Source organism: Hoplias malabaricus, chromosome 14 (assembly GCF_029633855.1).
Source record: "Hoplias malabaricus isolate fHopMal1 chromosome 14, fHopMal1.hap1, whole genome shotgun sequence".
Classification (NCBI taxonomy): Eukaryota; Metazoa; Chordata; class Actinopteri; order Characiformes; family Erythrinidae; genus Hoplias; species Hoplias malabaricus.
The window spans coordinates 23,253,410-23,269,684 of NC_089813.1; the positions used below are offsets into that span (position 1 = coordinate 23,253,410).

A 16,275-nucleotide genomic window follows, 5' to 3' on the forward strand; every position below is an offset into this window, starting at 1 on the left:
TTGAAACATTGCTAAGTGGGATTGGTTTGCTTTAGGGAGATAAGATACTGATGTTGGGTGATTAGTTCTGGATCACAGATGCCACTCCAACATAACCCACAGTTGCTGGATGGAGTTCCATTACTCCAGAAGACAGTGTATTTATTGGTCTCTGTTCATTTAAGTGCTTACAGATATTTGGACGTGTAAAGAAGAATGTCACTTTTTTTTTCTAACCATATCTTCAGTCTAAAATCTAAACCAAACTTCCTGTCCTTAACCTAAACCCTTGCTGGTTTTACAAGTAGATATTGTAGTATAATGGATTTTCCTAGGTTCCAGCTTATTTGTGAAGCTGCCATGAACACACTTTTGATGTTTTGAATGAGAATGTTTTCAACAGAATAATTCAACTAAGATATTCCGTACAAATACTAATCTGTCCAAAAATATTTAAAATATGAAATTAAAAAAAAAAAAAAAAAAAAAAAAAAACCTTTTTGAGTGCAGGGGGTCTTTAACTTTGCCATTTTATTTCCAGATTGCTGCACGTACTCTGGGAGATCTGGTGAGGAAGCTGGGAGAAAAGATCCTTCCAGAAATCATCCCTATCCTGGAGGAGGGCCTGCGCTCTGAGAAGAGCGATGAGAGGCAGGGAGTGTGCATTGGCCTCAGTGAGATAATGAAGTCCACCAGCAAAGACGCTGTATGATAGTCTACATAACTTTTGATTGATTGATGGATGGATTTTCTCTAGCGAATAGTAACATGTTGTGTGTGTGTGTCTTTCTGTTCCATAGGTTTTGGTGTTTTCAGAGTCTCTAGTGCCTACAGTACGTAAAGCTCTGTGTGACCCCCTGGAAGAGGTGCGCGAAGCAGCTGCTAAAACCTTTGAGCAGCTTCACACCACAATTGGCCACCAAGCCCTGGATGACATTCTCCCAGCCCTGCTTAAACAACTGGTTAGTCTATGCCTATTTTACTTTCTCTTATCCTTATACTGACGGTTATTTGTCTCTAATCTGACTCATATTTCTGACTAAAAGACAGTTACTAAGCTTTTATTTTATGCTGTTGATTTGGCAGGAGGATGAGGAGACTGCTGAATTTGCTCTGGATGGACTCAAGCAGGTCATGGCTGTGAAGTCTCGATCAGTGCTGCCTTATCTTGTGCCTAAAGTGAGTGCTGAAAACTTGAAGAGCAAGATAATGTCTCTAAAATATTGATGTCTCTAAACTGAAACAGTAAAAGTGCACACCAAGGTGGTTTTCAATTTGAATTTTTGTTCCAATTATGGAGAATACAAAATGGGCAAAATTTTATTTAATATTGAAAATTTTAGCACTTTAAAGACCCCATATTTCTTTCCTCTGGTATAACAGGTTGGACCTTAATTTCTGCAGAGTAAATATATTCACCATGTTTGTAATCTCTAGTAATATTGAACTATTATTGAGCTAATGAACAATGATATAGCAACTTTAACATATACCACACATGTGTAGTGAACCTCAAGGAATTTTTTGTTTTGGTTTTAGGTGAATTTTGAAGACAACCCTAGTTCACAAACTTAATTCTCTGTTTAGTTCTAGTTTGTTAAAGTTTAGTTCTTGTTTTTAGTCATCTTACCACAGTCATTGTCCACAGTTTATTGACTTTAATATGCATCTCTTTAGGGCTGTATATGACTGTGTGTGTATGTTGAGATACATACATAATGTCATTTATTTCATTTATTATTAAATGTATTAAGTCTTGGGTTTCACTAAAACAATTTTTCGAAAACTCTAAATATGTCTTGTCTTTATAGGTAAATCTACTGGATCAATCAATAACGTTTATTTATTTGAGAATTGGGACTGTAAAAGAAAAAAGTGTTATTAAATGTAATATAGAATTTAAAGTTTTGCAACTGTAACTGGCTTAATTTTCTTACTTATTTGACCCTTTATTTTTACCTTCTTCTGTGTGATTTAGCTGACAGCTCCTCCAGTGAACACGCGTGTGTTGGCCTTCCTGTCATCTGTGACAGGTGATGCTCTAACACGGCACCTGGGTGTGATTCTCCCTGCTCTGCTCTCTTCCCTTAAAGACAAACTTGGCACTGAGGAGGGACCTCAGGTAAACATAATAACCTTTACGTAATATCACAGTCGAAATATTGGTTTAAACAGTTTCAATTAGGTATTTTCTCAAAAATATTTCAGCCTTAAGACCTTAAGGATTCTAAAGCATGTATAAAACACCTAACCCGATAAAAAGTCATTGGTGTTCTCACTGTTCTGCAGGAGCTGAGCAGTTGTCAAACTGTGATATTGTCTGTGGAGGATGAGGTTGGTCAGAGGATCATAATTGAAGATCTTCTGGAGGCCACACGGGGGCCAGATGCTGGTCTGAGAGAGGCTTCCGTAACCATCCTAAATGCTTACTTCTCCCGAACACGCCTTGACTACAGCGCTCACACCCGCACTCTTCTCTCTGGCCTCATGCGTCTTCTCAACGACCCTAATCCTGAAGTGCTCAGTCAGAGCTGGGACACTATCAACTCTATCACCAAGGTATATGCATGACTCAATAACACATGCATTCTTATTATTTTCTATATTATCGCTGTCCAAAGTAAAATGTGTAGCTCCATTTATCGAGTTTTAGTTCATTACATCATTTTTTTTACAACACATCAACTATCTTTCATTGTGTGAAAATTTCATTATGAATGGACCAATAGAAATGCTTCAAAATTACATAGAATAAAATATTTTTACACTGATGTCTATTGAAAGTTTAGAATGTTTTTTCTTCTTTTATAAAGTAACAATTTTATAAATGCATGTTTTTCTTTGCACAGCAACAATATAGTTTTAAGGCATGTTTATACCTGGAACTAAATGGTTAGGCTTGTCAAAGTTTCATAGTGTATTTTTGTAGTTGTCTGTTTGTGTGTATTAGTTTTCTTCAACCAGTGCTTCCTGCCCCCTAGCACCCTAGAGTAGTTTTTTTCCTTATATTCTGAACACTTGGGACAATGACTTCACGGTGGCAGCTCTGCAGACTGCGTTTTTCTGATCTTTTGCTGATAAACGACAGCACTGTTGCAGCAAGCTCCAACAGTTAGGAATGTGTATCTAAGAGCCTCATTCTTATTCGAATTTCAGAAATTGGAGTTTTAAAATTGAACAGGAAATTTGAGTAAGAAGCCAAATTCTAGTTCTGAAAAAACCTAAAAAGATCAAAGTTTGCATAAAGGGTAAAATATTTAGGGCTGAGATTGGTTTCTAATTCCAAATTTCCAAACAGCATTTCTATTCTCATATTAAAGTATCCAGATACATCTCCATGAGAAATAAACGACCAACTGAATGGCTGCATCTCTAGTCCCCAGACAAAAGCTGTTACGTAGCTTAAGTGTGGGTGTCCTTATAGACATGTCTGTCCACTCTGCGGACATTTGTTGCACGATGCCCCAAGCAGTTATTTCCAGTCATAAGCGACAAGGCTCATGTCTCTGTGAATGGAGGGAGGTCAAATCCTTGAAACAGAAAGTCAGACTTTTTCCTGAACATTTTTAATCACTGATAAAATCTGACAAAAAATTGTGATGAATAGTTGATAGCATTTGGATCAATTCAGCACGGAAACCATGATTCTGTGGCATGTTCTTGCTACTGCACTTGTGCGGATTTCCACATCAAGGGGCCTTGCAGTGTATCAACAAGCTGATAGGGACTTTTTTTTTTTTTTTAATGAAAGGTGGGACTTGTTCTGTAAACAAACGCAATGTTGAGTGTTACAAGAACTCCCATTCCTATTCCAAACAGTGATTCCACATTTCATAGTATCTCTGATGTAGCCCAGTGTTGTTGCCTAGTAAGTTGCAAGTGCAAGGACTACTGAAGCACAACATCAATGGTGTTTGTTGACCAGAAAAGAAAGTGTATTTGTTTTCTTGGGTTTAAACTGGTTTCTCTGTGGCTTTTCCACATTTCATGTGGTATGGAAATGAATTACTGAAGAAAATTAATGCAAATATTTGTTGAGAGTTTCCTTAGAGTTGACAGCGATCTCTGTTAATATTTGTGACTGCTTTTCTCTATTTGCAATGAAAACATGCACAGCCAGTGTGCTAGTAGTGCATATACCTAGGAAAGCTGCCTTTACTTGTCTGCCATTACCTTAACAATACTACATTTAAGTCATAGTTTGAGGGGTGGAATATCATGCAACAGCATGTGCTGCATACTTGGTAATAACCTGCAATTATGTACTTTTTGTGAGACAAAATAATTGTCAACAAATTAGCCCTGGCAGAGTAATGCTGTTCCTGTTCTTAAATGGTTGATTACGATTTCTAACCGTTTTTCAACTCTCATTTTCCACTAAACCATTTAAGTGTTTGAGGAGTGCTGATGTAGACTATGGAGTATGAAACAGATTAATTGAAGCTCTTTCATCGGTATGCAGAAACTGGATGCTGGCAGTCAACTTGCTCTGATTGACGACTTGCACAGAGATATCCGCTCAGCTGCAGCTGAGGTCAAGGGAGAAACCTTACCTGGATTCTGTCTGCCCAAGAAGGTGAATGCTGCTCTGTTACAATCCAGACAACTGTGCATTCATTAAACACAATAAAATAAAAATTTCCTCTAATTGAAATGTATTATTTCTTACAGATATTCATTGTTTTCTCTCTCCCCTCTCACAGGGAGTGACATGTATTCTGCCCGTTCTGAGAGAGGGAGTGTTAACAGGTAGTCCAGAGCAGAAGGAGGAAGCAGCACGTGCTTTAGGTGGAGTCATCAAGCTGACCTCTGCTGAAGCTCTCCGCCCCTCTGTAGTCCACATCACTGGACCCCTCATCCGTATCCTCGGAGACCGCTTTGCCTGGACTGTGAAGACGGCTCTTCTTGAGACGCTGACCCTTCTGCTTGCTAAGGTATGTATGTGTGTATGTGTGTGTGTGTATATATATATATATATATATATATATATATATATATATATATATATATATATATATATATATATATACACACAATGACCTGCTGTCTAAGTTCGATTGACACAAGGTAATATTTATTTATTTATTAAATCAACAATTGAACAAGACTTCCTGAACTCATAAGCAGTGTAAAAGTAGGAGAAATCACTAAAACCTCCAGAATATGTGGACTCTAGCACCAGTATAGAGAACCACTTCTTTAAAAGGTTTTCTTCTCTTCATGCTGTATGTCTTAACATGTCACACTCACATTTGCAGTGCGCAGTTTTCATTTTCCTCTCTGTTCCCCTGCGTAGGTGGGTATAGCACTGAAGCCGTTCCTGCCGCAACTCCAGACCACATTTCTGAAAGCATTGCAGGATTCGAGCAGGGCAGTGAGGCTGAGGGCAGCTGAGGCTCTGGGCCAACTGGTCTCCATTCACACTAAAGTAGATCCCCTCTTCACTGAGCAACTCTCAGCCATTCGCAATGCAGAAGACTCCGGAGTCAGGTGGGATAAACACAGCATTGCGCCTCACTTCCTTTTTGACAGTTTACTATTCCAAACTTTTCTTTTGATAAATGTAGCTATCAATAAAGGCTAAGCTCCACTCCACCAGTATTCAGACTGTACAGTAGTTTAAAAAACAAAGTCTGTATTCAGTCTTGTCAACATAAGTCCTAAATGAAACCTAAAAGAGCCTAACATGCTTCAGTAAACTACAAACAAATGCATGAAATTGCACTTCATTTTGTCAACTTTATACCTGAAATTAGACCGGACCACTCTCGTGAAGCTCTGATTAACGTGTAATCTCTGTGCTCTTAGTGGCACCGTGTATGCACAAGTTAGCAATATGGAACCCCGACCCACCTTCCCACCAAATGTTACGGGCAAAGCTCCAAATACCTAAAAATGGTATTTTGGACAGCCCTTTTGCAATTGCTATTGAACTAGAACACCACTTGTCTAATTTGGACCTTATACAGAAATACACAATACATGTACGTGCAATACAAAGCTGCAGTCTGTGTTATTGTATCAGAAAAAGAAACAATTCAGCACAATACATTTCCAGATGTTTTATATGTACAGGATTTTTATCGATTTAAATGCTGTATGGAGGCATGAATCTTCAGGCTGCATTTGAACACAGCGTGGGACTACGCATTTTGGGCATGAGCATTATGCATGAAGCACTCAAGGGATGAATCAGGTTTTAACAATTGACATTAATGTATGGAGGTGCAGGGATATTCTTGGCTTTATAGGCAAACATCTAGGCAACTGATGGTTCTATAGTAGAGATCAAACTTAAATAACATAAAATTTCAAAGTCACATTCAAATTTAAAATTATCCTAATATGAAAAGATATATATATATATAAGCTTAAATGTGGAAGTTGTAAAATAACTGTCCTCAAGACCATTTGTGACAAGGTAACAACAAGGTTGAACTCAACCTTTTATTTTTTTTAAATCCTGATCTCATTTGAAATCCATTAATTGTGGAAGGAGAATTATCATGCTTTGGGCAGTGTTTTCTTCAGCAGGAGTTTGGCTTCTGGTACAGCTACAGAGCAAGGTGAATACTAATGTTTATCAGTGCTCTTCACCTATGTCCATTCTATTCTTAATGGGTTAAGTTTGGGATGTGCAGTGACATATATGGTTGTTCTATTTGATGGCATGGTTGAATACTAGATTGTCTTATCGCTTTTGGATGTTTGCTTTTGATATAGCACACTATTTTTGTTGTGATATTGCTCTCTAAATGACAAAGTGCCCAAAAATTATTTTTATCTTCAAACTTAATTTTTTTGTAGGAATTTTTAGCAGAGCCAATTGCCTGTTGAGCCAACAACTGATAACCTATTTCTATTAAAATTGAATTGTAGTTTATTGGCAATTAAATAAAACAAAGTTATATACAATAATATCTTGACTTACGAGTTAAATTCGTCCTGTGACTGAGCTTGTTACTCAGTTTGCTTGTTTATCAAATTAAATTTCCCCATTAAAATGTATAGAAATGCTATTAATGCGTTAAAGCCCCCAAAACCACATTCTTTTATTTTTAAATAAGAAAATTTTACTTTATAAATAACAAATAATGTATAAAACAATAATAATACATGATAAAAGAGAATATAAAAAATAAACTAGTTCTATTAAGTGTATTTACCTTGAAGATCAGATGAAGATGCTGGTGGATGTGGAGGAGATTGGCGGAGAAGGTTGGGGGAGGTTTTCTTTTCATGCTCTATCGCTTAACTTACTCGCTACAAAAAACAGCAATATGACAGATGCTTGCATGGCAAGATAACCACGTGAACAGAACGCTTACTGGGCTACCTATTAGTAGGTGGCATAAGCTCGCTAATTCGTAACTCCGATCTCAGCCTGCATCATAAAGCAAAAAATCGACCGGCTTGTATTTGGGAAAATGCAAGGTTTCACTGTTGTAGTTTTTTTATTTTTTTTATTTTTATTTTTTGGTGGGCCCCCCACTATGCTAACTCTGTTGTAACGTTCTGGTATGGGTTGTAGGGAGACAATGCTGCAAGCCCTGAGGTTTGTGATTCAAGGCGCTGGGGCAAAGGTTGACCCCACCATCAGGAAGAACATCACCACCACTCTGCTAGGAATGCTGGGCCATGATGAGGTATGAAAGCCCACTCTTGGGGCACTGTTTTTCTGGTTTAGTTATTTTAAATATAATTTATAGGAAAATATTAAAATAATCACAATTCACACCAGCAGCATCTTACTGCATCATTTCTGACAATCCTTCTGGCAACTGCTTTTACCCCATGGCCTTCACTGTTGTACATCCCACATTTTCTGCAGACAAGCCACTATCACTGTTTACCTCCCTATACACATACAAACACACATTAATTTTAGTAGACCATTGCATGAATCAGTCATGTTGAACAGATTGCGTTTAGGGGGTTGTCATTTGTGTTTCACTTGGTGATTTATAAATCTTATGCTCAAATATTTCAGCTCTGCTTCTACAACTTCCAGCTGTTTATTCCAAATATTCCGGGTCAGCCTTTCCTCCAATTGCCAGTAGGCTGAATAACAATAACCAGAAACATATGTTGCGTTTACTGATAATATCCTGACAAATCCTATAAATAACTGAATGTTGTGTGTGCATGCACTGCGCATATAATGGCTGTTTTCTTTTCAGGTGCCTTATTAAATTCAATTTTGCAATCCATTCTCACTTATGTAGGCTGTAATGTGCATCAGAACATCTCAACTACTGGCCCAGAAGTCATATGCCACCTGTGAATACCCCCTCATGCCAATTCTCTTCCCAACTGGCATCAGTAAATTCTGCTGTCAACACATTCTCACTGATATTTGCTGTACACTTCAATCAGTTGGTCTCTACTGGCCCACAAGCCATATCCAGCTTGTGAATCTACTTCGCATGGCCCATCATATATTTACAAACCTATGTGAAGTCATGAATTGATTTTGCTTTTAATCCAGAGACAGCAGGTGAACCAGAATTACTCAAGTCATAATTACTAGTTAACCTGTTGAGGTAGCAATTGCATTGATAATGGTACTATTTTAAAAACTTTGTTTTTAAACTTATTGTTATCATTTTCATTTATTTGATGTAATATTTTCCATCATCCATTGGTAAAGTATGGAAAACAAAAAGGTTCAAACCTCTGTGGTGAGAGTAAAACTTGTAATGTCAACTGAACACTTATCTTCAAATATGGTATGAGACAGCTCAGGATGTGGTCCAGTAAGTGTGTCATCTTAGCTTTTGTGTGTGTGTGTGTGTGTGTAGGATGCTACACGTATGGCCTCTGCAGGGTGTGTTGGTGTATTGTGTGCCTTCCTGTCTGAGGAGGAGTTAAAGACAGTGTTACAGCAGCATATCCTTGGTAAGTGCACACAGCAGTGTACCTGCATTCACTGAAGACAGAATAAAGAAGCAGAAAACAACTGTTTTAAAGAATTAAAAAGAAAAAAAAAAGAATTTGGTTGATATGCTCAATCTTAAAAGTTACTTAAAAGTAAAAGTAAAGTTGCTTAAAAGTTACATATTGAGTGTAGTTAAACTTCATGCTTTTTATTTTGTACAATAAAGTTAAAAAGAGAAGATGAGAATTGTGTACAAATTACAGAGGAAAAAATGTGGTAAAATATGTGATTTCACTTCTTTTTTGTGGTGTGTATACTTCATTGACACGTAAGCTGATATAAGGTAAAAAAAAGACACAGTGGGTTGTAAGGGTTTACATTTTGTTGGATGCAAGTTTTAGAGCCCTATTTGGATGGATTAGTTTTACATGGAGCACTGGGGTATTTTAATTTTACCACAGGATATCAGTAATGTTTATGGTGAATTCACACTGGATAAGAAATCTTGGTGTAAATAACAGATGGAAGATTCTAAATTATTATTCTATTTCTGTCGTCATTTTCCGCACTGCAGTTACACTGACGTAGTGTAATTTTTGCTGTGTCTGATCCACACAGTTTAAAAACATACACACAGTGATACTGGAGATTTTAGACTGCTGTCAGTCAACATGCACGGGGTGAAACATATGAATACAGATGTGTTATGAATGTGTATTCTAGTCATAAATGTACTCCATTAAACAGTTTCTACTAGCACTTATAATACTTTTAATCCTTTATTACACATTAATATTGAGTGCATTTATTGATTTATTTCGCACATCATCATCATCTCACCTGTTATAAAGTAGTTGTTGAAGTAGTTGACAAGGTTGTTGAAGGCAGTCTAAAAACAATAGCACTGTAAGCATGAAAACATTCTACTATCATGTCAGTGTCTCTGCAGTGCTGAAAGTGGTGTGAGAGCAATGAGTGGATCAAATGGCAACTCCTTTCTCTGTCATGTACACCAAGATTTTTTTATCCAGTGCAAGCCCTTCATAAATATTACTGATGTCCTGTGATTAAATTAAGTTACATCATCTCCTCACTTAAAACTAATTCCATCCAAATAGGGCTTAAGAAACAATAGATTTAAACAATGTTACCCCTGTGTTTTTGTAATGATATATGTTCTTTTTACTATTTTTGGAACTTTATTACATTGTCCAGCATTCAAAATTAAGTCACATTTTGTAATATTAAAAATCTTGTATGTGTAGTCCAGACACTTTCCTGCTGTGCACATGAAACACATTTTCACTCATCTTGTTGAACTTTTCTCCCTTAGCGGACATGTCAGGGGTGGACTGGATGGTGCGTCACGGCCGCTGCTTGGCTCTGGCTTTAGCTGTGAAATCTGCTCCCGAACAGCTTTGTACTCTGGAATACAGCTCAGCTGTGCTGGAGGCAGTGTTATCCAGTGCCACTGCAGACAGAGTAATTTACAGCTACTTTACCATTCTGTTCTCAGTTGTTTACTTTATTGACATGGAAATGAGGAAAATATTATACATGTATTTAATGTCAGTAGAGGATTAAGTGCAAACACTGCATGTCTTTTATGCGAACTTTCTTCCCCTCATTTCTGGCCTTCTCATCACTTCTCTCTCTGCAGATTCCTATTGCTTGCAGTGGGATCAGGGCGATGGGTTACCTCATGAGTCATCAGCTCAGATCATCAGGAGGGGAAGCTGTTTCACCTCGCATCATCACTCAGTTTGTCAAAGTTAGCATTCAGTTCTGTTTGATTTCTTCCTTCTTGTGTGGATTAAGCTTGTCACGCTGCACACCTGTAGTTGTGGGTCTGGCCCTTTTCATGCTGGTCCTAAATGATTATCATCCAGGATTATCCTATAGTGTGGGGAGTCCATACATGAAACTTTACCCCAGTGTTCTCCCAGTGCATTTGGGGCTGCTCCGGTTGTGAATCCTAATTATGAAACATTCAATATTTGAAGACTCAGAATCCTGGTGTGAAGCGCAGCGTTGAAGTCATGCTTTATTGATCATAAACCAATGAAAGCTAAACTAGGGTTATGGGCTGTTTCTCTGTACTGAAAACAAAAAGAATGAACGTGTTACCTAGATGAATATTCTTGAGAAGTGACCTCTCAAGAGAAAATTCTTGTTTTTGAGGACAGGGGACATCTGTTGGGCATAAGGCGAAGGTGTGTGGTGTTTACTTCAGGGTGGATTGTGTAGCGTGAGGACTAACAATGATGAAGCGTAGAAAATTATTTTGTGGGATGTCTCACATTTTTGACATCAGTTATGATTTTTAAGGTTCACAAACCAGAATTAGTTAAATGCAGCTGCCTACAATCTCTGACTTAAATACAAAAAAAGTATAAAAGCATGTTCTGACCCCTATGAAATTTTTGGTGCTGATAGAATAATTTTTTAAATACTGTAAAATACCAATAATGTGTGGCAATTTAATATTATAAATTAATGTCAGTCCAACAGGTTTAGATAAACAGTGGGCTATTTAAAATATATTTGTTCATTCTAAATGTCCACACTTGGCCAAACTCCCATAAAAATTAAATATAAATATTTCTGCTCAGTTCTGATTACATCATTATGTAAATGATTCACGTTTTAGTTCATTTTTACCAATACGCTAACTAAAATATATTTTTAAAATGTTGATCACAGCCATGTGTTGGGATTAATAAAGGAAGATGATGCACAGCCTTTTTTAAACAGATAAAAACAGATATCTTTGTGCTCTGCCTTGTCCTCCAGTGTCTCCAGAACCAATCGAGTGATATCCGCCTGGTGACGGAGAGAGTGCTATGGTGGGTGTGTAAAGAGGCAGACACTCCAGCCCTGGAGCCCAGTCTTGTCAAGCCCCTTATTAAAGCCTTGCTGGACAACACCAAAGACAAGAACACCAGCGTTCGAGCTCAGAGTGAACATACTATTGTCAGCCTGCTCCGGCTCCGCCAGGGAGAGGAGGGCATGCAGGTGGGTTCCACATATTCCCAGGATAGTGATGTAAGTCACTTATCACACAATTGTTTGGTTTGGTTACTTACAAATTCAGTATTTAGTAACACCTCCTTTAACAGATACTGCATCTTGCAAAAGTCTTTTGTAGTAAGCAATAAGTCTTTATATTAGATTTTATGTATTTATTTTCATCAAATAAATTATAAATATACATTTTGAATTTCTTTATGTAGTCCCTTTTAAACTAATTAAAAAAAATAATAACTAATTAAAATCCAAAAGGTTTTTTTGTTTGTTTTTTATTATTATTATCAGCTAGGTTATATTGACTTGGAATTATAATCGAGCATGTCATTAACTCATGACTTAAATGCAGACTCTACCATCTTGATTTGAATGTTTTGATATGTTCTGCCTTTTGCTGTCATAGTTGGGTTTAGCTTTGTATTTCCAGAGAGAATACTAGTTCTGGTATATTTAAAGACATTTCAGATACAGTAAATTGAGAGCAAGAAGCATTCTGAATTCTCTTTATAGCTTTTGCCTGTTTTGTAAACATAATTTCAGATCCTAACTACATTTGCCCTTTGTTGTTGAGTGTCAGTACAAAGAGTCAGAGAATTTATTACACTCTGTTGTAAGATGACATTGCTGACATACATAATCATTCCTAACAAACACATTAAAGCCTAACACATTAAGTTCCAGGTTTATACAACCAGAATTGGGGGTGGGTGATATTGCCCTAACCAGAATAGACTCAATATTTTGCACATGCAAAAGAGAATTTTTTTTTTTATGTTAATCAAATGTAAATTAACTACAATAATCTTTGTGGAAAGTGTCATTTTTAAAATATTTTGCAGCAGCAGGTTTTGCTGCATTTTATATTTTACACACATGTATAGTGTCACTGTCATGAGACTACCTTAAGTTCACTGTAGTAATTTTTGTTTGTTTTTGTTTTTACTAATTTCAGAGTATCAGTGCCATTCTCGATTCAGCCAGTAATGAGCTGCTATCTGAATGTTACCGCCGGTCCCTGAAGAAAATCTCTGGCCTGCCTGACTCCAATGAAGAAATAGATGACACCATCCTTACATGATCTGCCTGATGAGCTCTCCGTCTCTGGGATACAGTTATGTAGTCAATAATGTTCTCAAAGAACAGACCAATGAATAAATGAGATTCTTGCATCTGCTTTCTAAGTGATGCAGTTACAACACACACATGCACGTTTCCCCCATGTTAACTTTAAATGACCATGTGATTTTTGAGAAGAGAAAGCACCACAGATAATCACTAGTTGACAACTAAACTAAGGAGTTTGTTTAATAATAATTTGATGGGTTTTATGTTTTAACTATTTAAACTCAAACGGTTGGAAAGCAAAAAATTAAATATCTTTTGTGCCAATTTTTTAAAATAATTAATTCTGAATCCCCTTTTGGTTTTGTTTGACATGAAGAGCACCAGTGTCTACTTCCTCCTGCTTTTTTCCACATCCTTGTAATGTGGTTTTTCTCTTTCTGTTTGTTGAGAGGTTGACCATCCAAAGGATGAGACACTGATTTCATTATCAGTGCTATATCTTTTAATTTTGGTTATTATACATAAATAAAAGTCCTGATTTAATAGATTCTTTGACTTCAAAAGGTTACTAAAGAAATGTTGATAACATGACATGCTCTTAAGTTGCCTTTACTTTAGAGAAGCTGATATTTTGCCGGTGGGATAACAAATACTCCTCATGTTAAATATAGGAAGCAAGAAATAAGATGAGAATAATCAGAGAAATACAACAACAGACAATATACCAAATAAGTTTGTCATGGCACCACTCTAATGCCAGGCATCAGTATTGAGCAGATATCAGAAAATACTGGTGCATGGTGCATTTGACCATTACTCAAACTGGTGTTAAAGGTGCAGTGTATGATTTTAATCCAGTGGACTTTTGGTAAAATTCAGAGAATGTTTCCTCGCCATTCAGCAGCTCTCCAGTCTGTCTGCACACTTTAAAAAATTCAGGTGTTGGTACACAGCCCAGGCTCAGTAAATGGGGAAACGAAAATGACTCAGACCCAACACCAAAAAACTACTCCAGCCAAGCAACAACTTGGGGCATTCATGCTCGTGCACAGGATGTTGCAAAGAGAGATGCTGGCTAACTGCATAAAACACACGTGCTGAGAGTGTTATAAAACTAAACAGCTTGAATTTCATATGGATTCTGTGGTAATTCAAACCATGAATAAAAGCTTACAAGCAAGTTCAACTTCAATCACAAACAAGCTACAGTCTGCGTCTTACTGGAACCCATCTACATGGGATTTCACCCTCAATCCAAAAACATATATTAGTAAGTGAACTGGTTGGTGATATTGCACATAAGCATGAGTGAATGCATGAATGTCATGCCCTGTAATGGACTGGCACCCTGTCCATGGTGTGACCCTATCTTGTGCCCAATGATTCCAGGTAGGCTCTGGACCCACCATAACCGTGAACTGGATGATGACCGAATATGAATGAATGAATGTACCCAAGTTTGGAAATCCAAGACAACTAGCCTGGAATAATGGGAATGATGAAAACTCAGTTTGTGTGCTGTAAAGGAAATGTCTGAAATACTCTGGCTTTTGATGTTATACTGTGCAAATGTTTGGTGGCTAAGCTAGATGAATCATTAACAAATGTATGATCTAAGCCATCTTTGTCATGCTCATAGTACCTTGCATACTTTCATCTTGATCCAGCTCATCAGTATGCTGACTAAGGTGTAGAAAGTCGTCTTAACTTTCTTCAGGCTTCTCAGGAAGTATGTGGCTTTGTGTTTGATTGTACAAAGGTGAGAGTTGTTAAGTTTTGCTATTCACTGATTTCACTAATCAGCCAAAAAAAAAAAAAAGAAGTTATTTCTACAGTTTTGCCAAGTTTGTGAGCTCCACTTTTTATATAGGTGAACTTTGTAGTTCTCCAATTACAGATGGTAGCCTTATCTATGGCTTTGCATCCTTTGTCAGCCCCATTTCACCCTGTAATTCATGGGTCAGGACAAACACACTGCAAGTATTATTTGAGTGATGGGTCGTTCTCAACTGTCCAGGGACACATGTTTGACACAGGATGTCTTGGCATGTTTGTGTTGTGCTGGTATGAGTGGAACAGACAAAGGATGTACTACTGGAGTCTTTAAATATCATATATTGTGTACTATAGGAGATCCTTGTCACAGGATGTTGATGGCTGGATAGTTTTGTTGGTTGAATATTGAGTAGTGACCTGCTTAAAATTACATTCTATAATTATAGAGCTACAAAGTGCACATTACATTACATGGAGCTGATGAAATGGACAATAAATGTAGAATTAAGGTCATTTTTATGTTATGGCTGATAGGTGTACATTACTGCTTTAGACTATTCATTGAATGTCTGTAACCACTTATCAAGTTCAGGGTCGCGGTGAGTCCGGATCCCACACGGAATCACTGGGTGCAAGGCAGGGGCACCAGTCCTTCACAGGGTGACATTCACTCACACCTACGGACACTTTTGAGTCATCAATCCACCTACCAACGTGTGTTTTTGGAGCTTGGGAGAAAACCCACACAGACACAGGGAGAACACACCATATGTCTATAGCTCCAGCAGTGCAGTTTATTGGGCTTGTTGAAACAAAACGTACTTGTTAAACTGACCTGGGTTCCTCACAGTTTCAGTCAACCTGGTCTCTTAAAGGAACATTAGGTAGGATTAGTTTTTCCTCCTAAGGCTCTCCTAGTATAATTCATATTTACAGCACTGTACTAATGTCAGAACACCAGAACTGGTCATGATCAGGGGGGATGGTTCTCTACGCACCAGAGATGAACAAGCTCAGTTAGCTGCAACGCAGCTCCCACAGATCAGAATGAGTGCGTCATTTTTTTCTAAACTCCAGAACTGAGATTACATAGTTGATTGAGACATTCTGCTTTATTCAAGCTATAAACATGTCTTATGAATGTATGATACAGGACCAAAGGTAAGATTGGAACCAGAAATGGTGAAACCTCATGCATGGTATCACATGTCACAGGTGGATGGGGTTGAGAGTGTTTCCCTAGCCAAAAAGGTTACATAGTGCAGTTCTGCAGTGCTGAGCCCATAGTAGTAATGACAGATGCTCTATTCCCCTGTTACAGGTCAGTGACACATCACAATTAAATAAATCATATTTTTTCCCCTTCCTTTCTGGTTATGAGGGGATGGCTGAAGCCTATTCAGAACCTTGGCGTACAAGGCCTATTCAGAACCTTGGCGTACAAGGCAGGAGCACACACTATACAGGGCATCCATGGCGGAGCATTATACAATCATGTATGGATAATGTTGCATACCCATTCGACCTACCAAGATGTATGTTTGGACTGT

At 37.6% G+C, this 16,275-nt stretch overlaps 1 protein-coding gene across 1 annotated transcript in view; it reads left to right on the plus strand.

Moving 5' to 3' along the window:
* gcn1 (GCN1 activator of EIF2AK4) overlaps positions 1 to 14,442 on the plus strand; it is a 40,488-nt gene extending 26,046 nt beyond the window's left edge. Inside the window, exons 45-58 of the mRNA XM_066643506.1 lie at positions 521 to 685; positions 780 to 941; positions 1,066 to 1,158; positions 1,958 to 2,101; positions 2,269 to 2,538; positions 4,442 to 4,555; positions 4,683 to 4,913; positions 5,276 to 5,469; positions 7,511 to 7,625; positions 8,781 to 8,877; positions 10,191 to 10,339; positions 10,518 to 10,628; positions 11,651 to 11,872; positions 12,837 to 14,442. Coding sequence (XP_066499603.1) covers positions 521 to 685; positions 780 to 941; positions 1,066 to 1,158; positions 1,958 to 2,101; positions 2,269 to 2,538; positions 4,442 to 4,555; positions 4,683 to 4,913; positions 5,276 to 5,469; positions 7,511 to 7,625; positions 8,781 to 8,877; positions 10,191 to 10,339; positions 10,518 to 10,628; positions 11,651 to 11,872; positions 12,837 to 12,962 — 2,193 coding nt within the window. The 3' untranslated portion in view covers positions 12,963 to 14,442. The remainder of the gene's footprint in view (positions 1 to 520; positions 686 to 779; positions 942 to 1,065; positions 1,159 to 1,957; positions 2,102 to 2,268; positions 2,539 to 4,441; positions 4,556 to 4,682; positions 4,914 to 5,275; positions 5,470 to 7,510; positions 7,626 to 8,780; positions 8,878 to 10,190; positions 10,340 to 10,517; positions 10,629 to 11,650; positions 11,873 to 12,836) is intronic.
* The last annotated feature ends 1,833 nt before the right edge of the window (positions 14,443 to 16,275 follow it).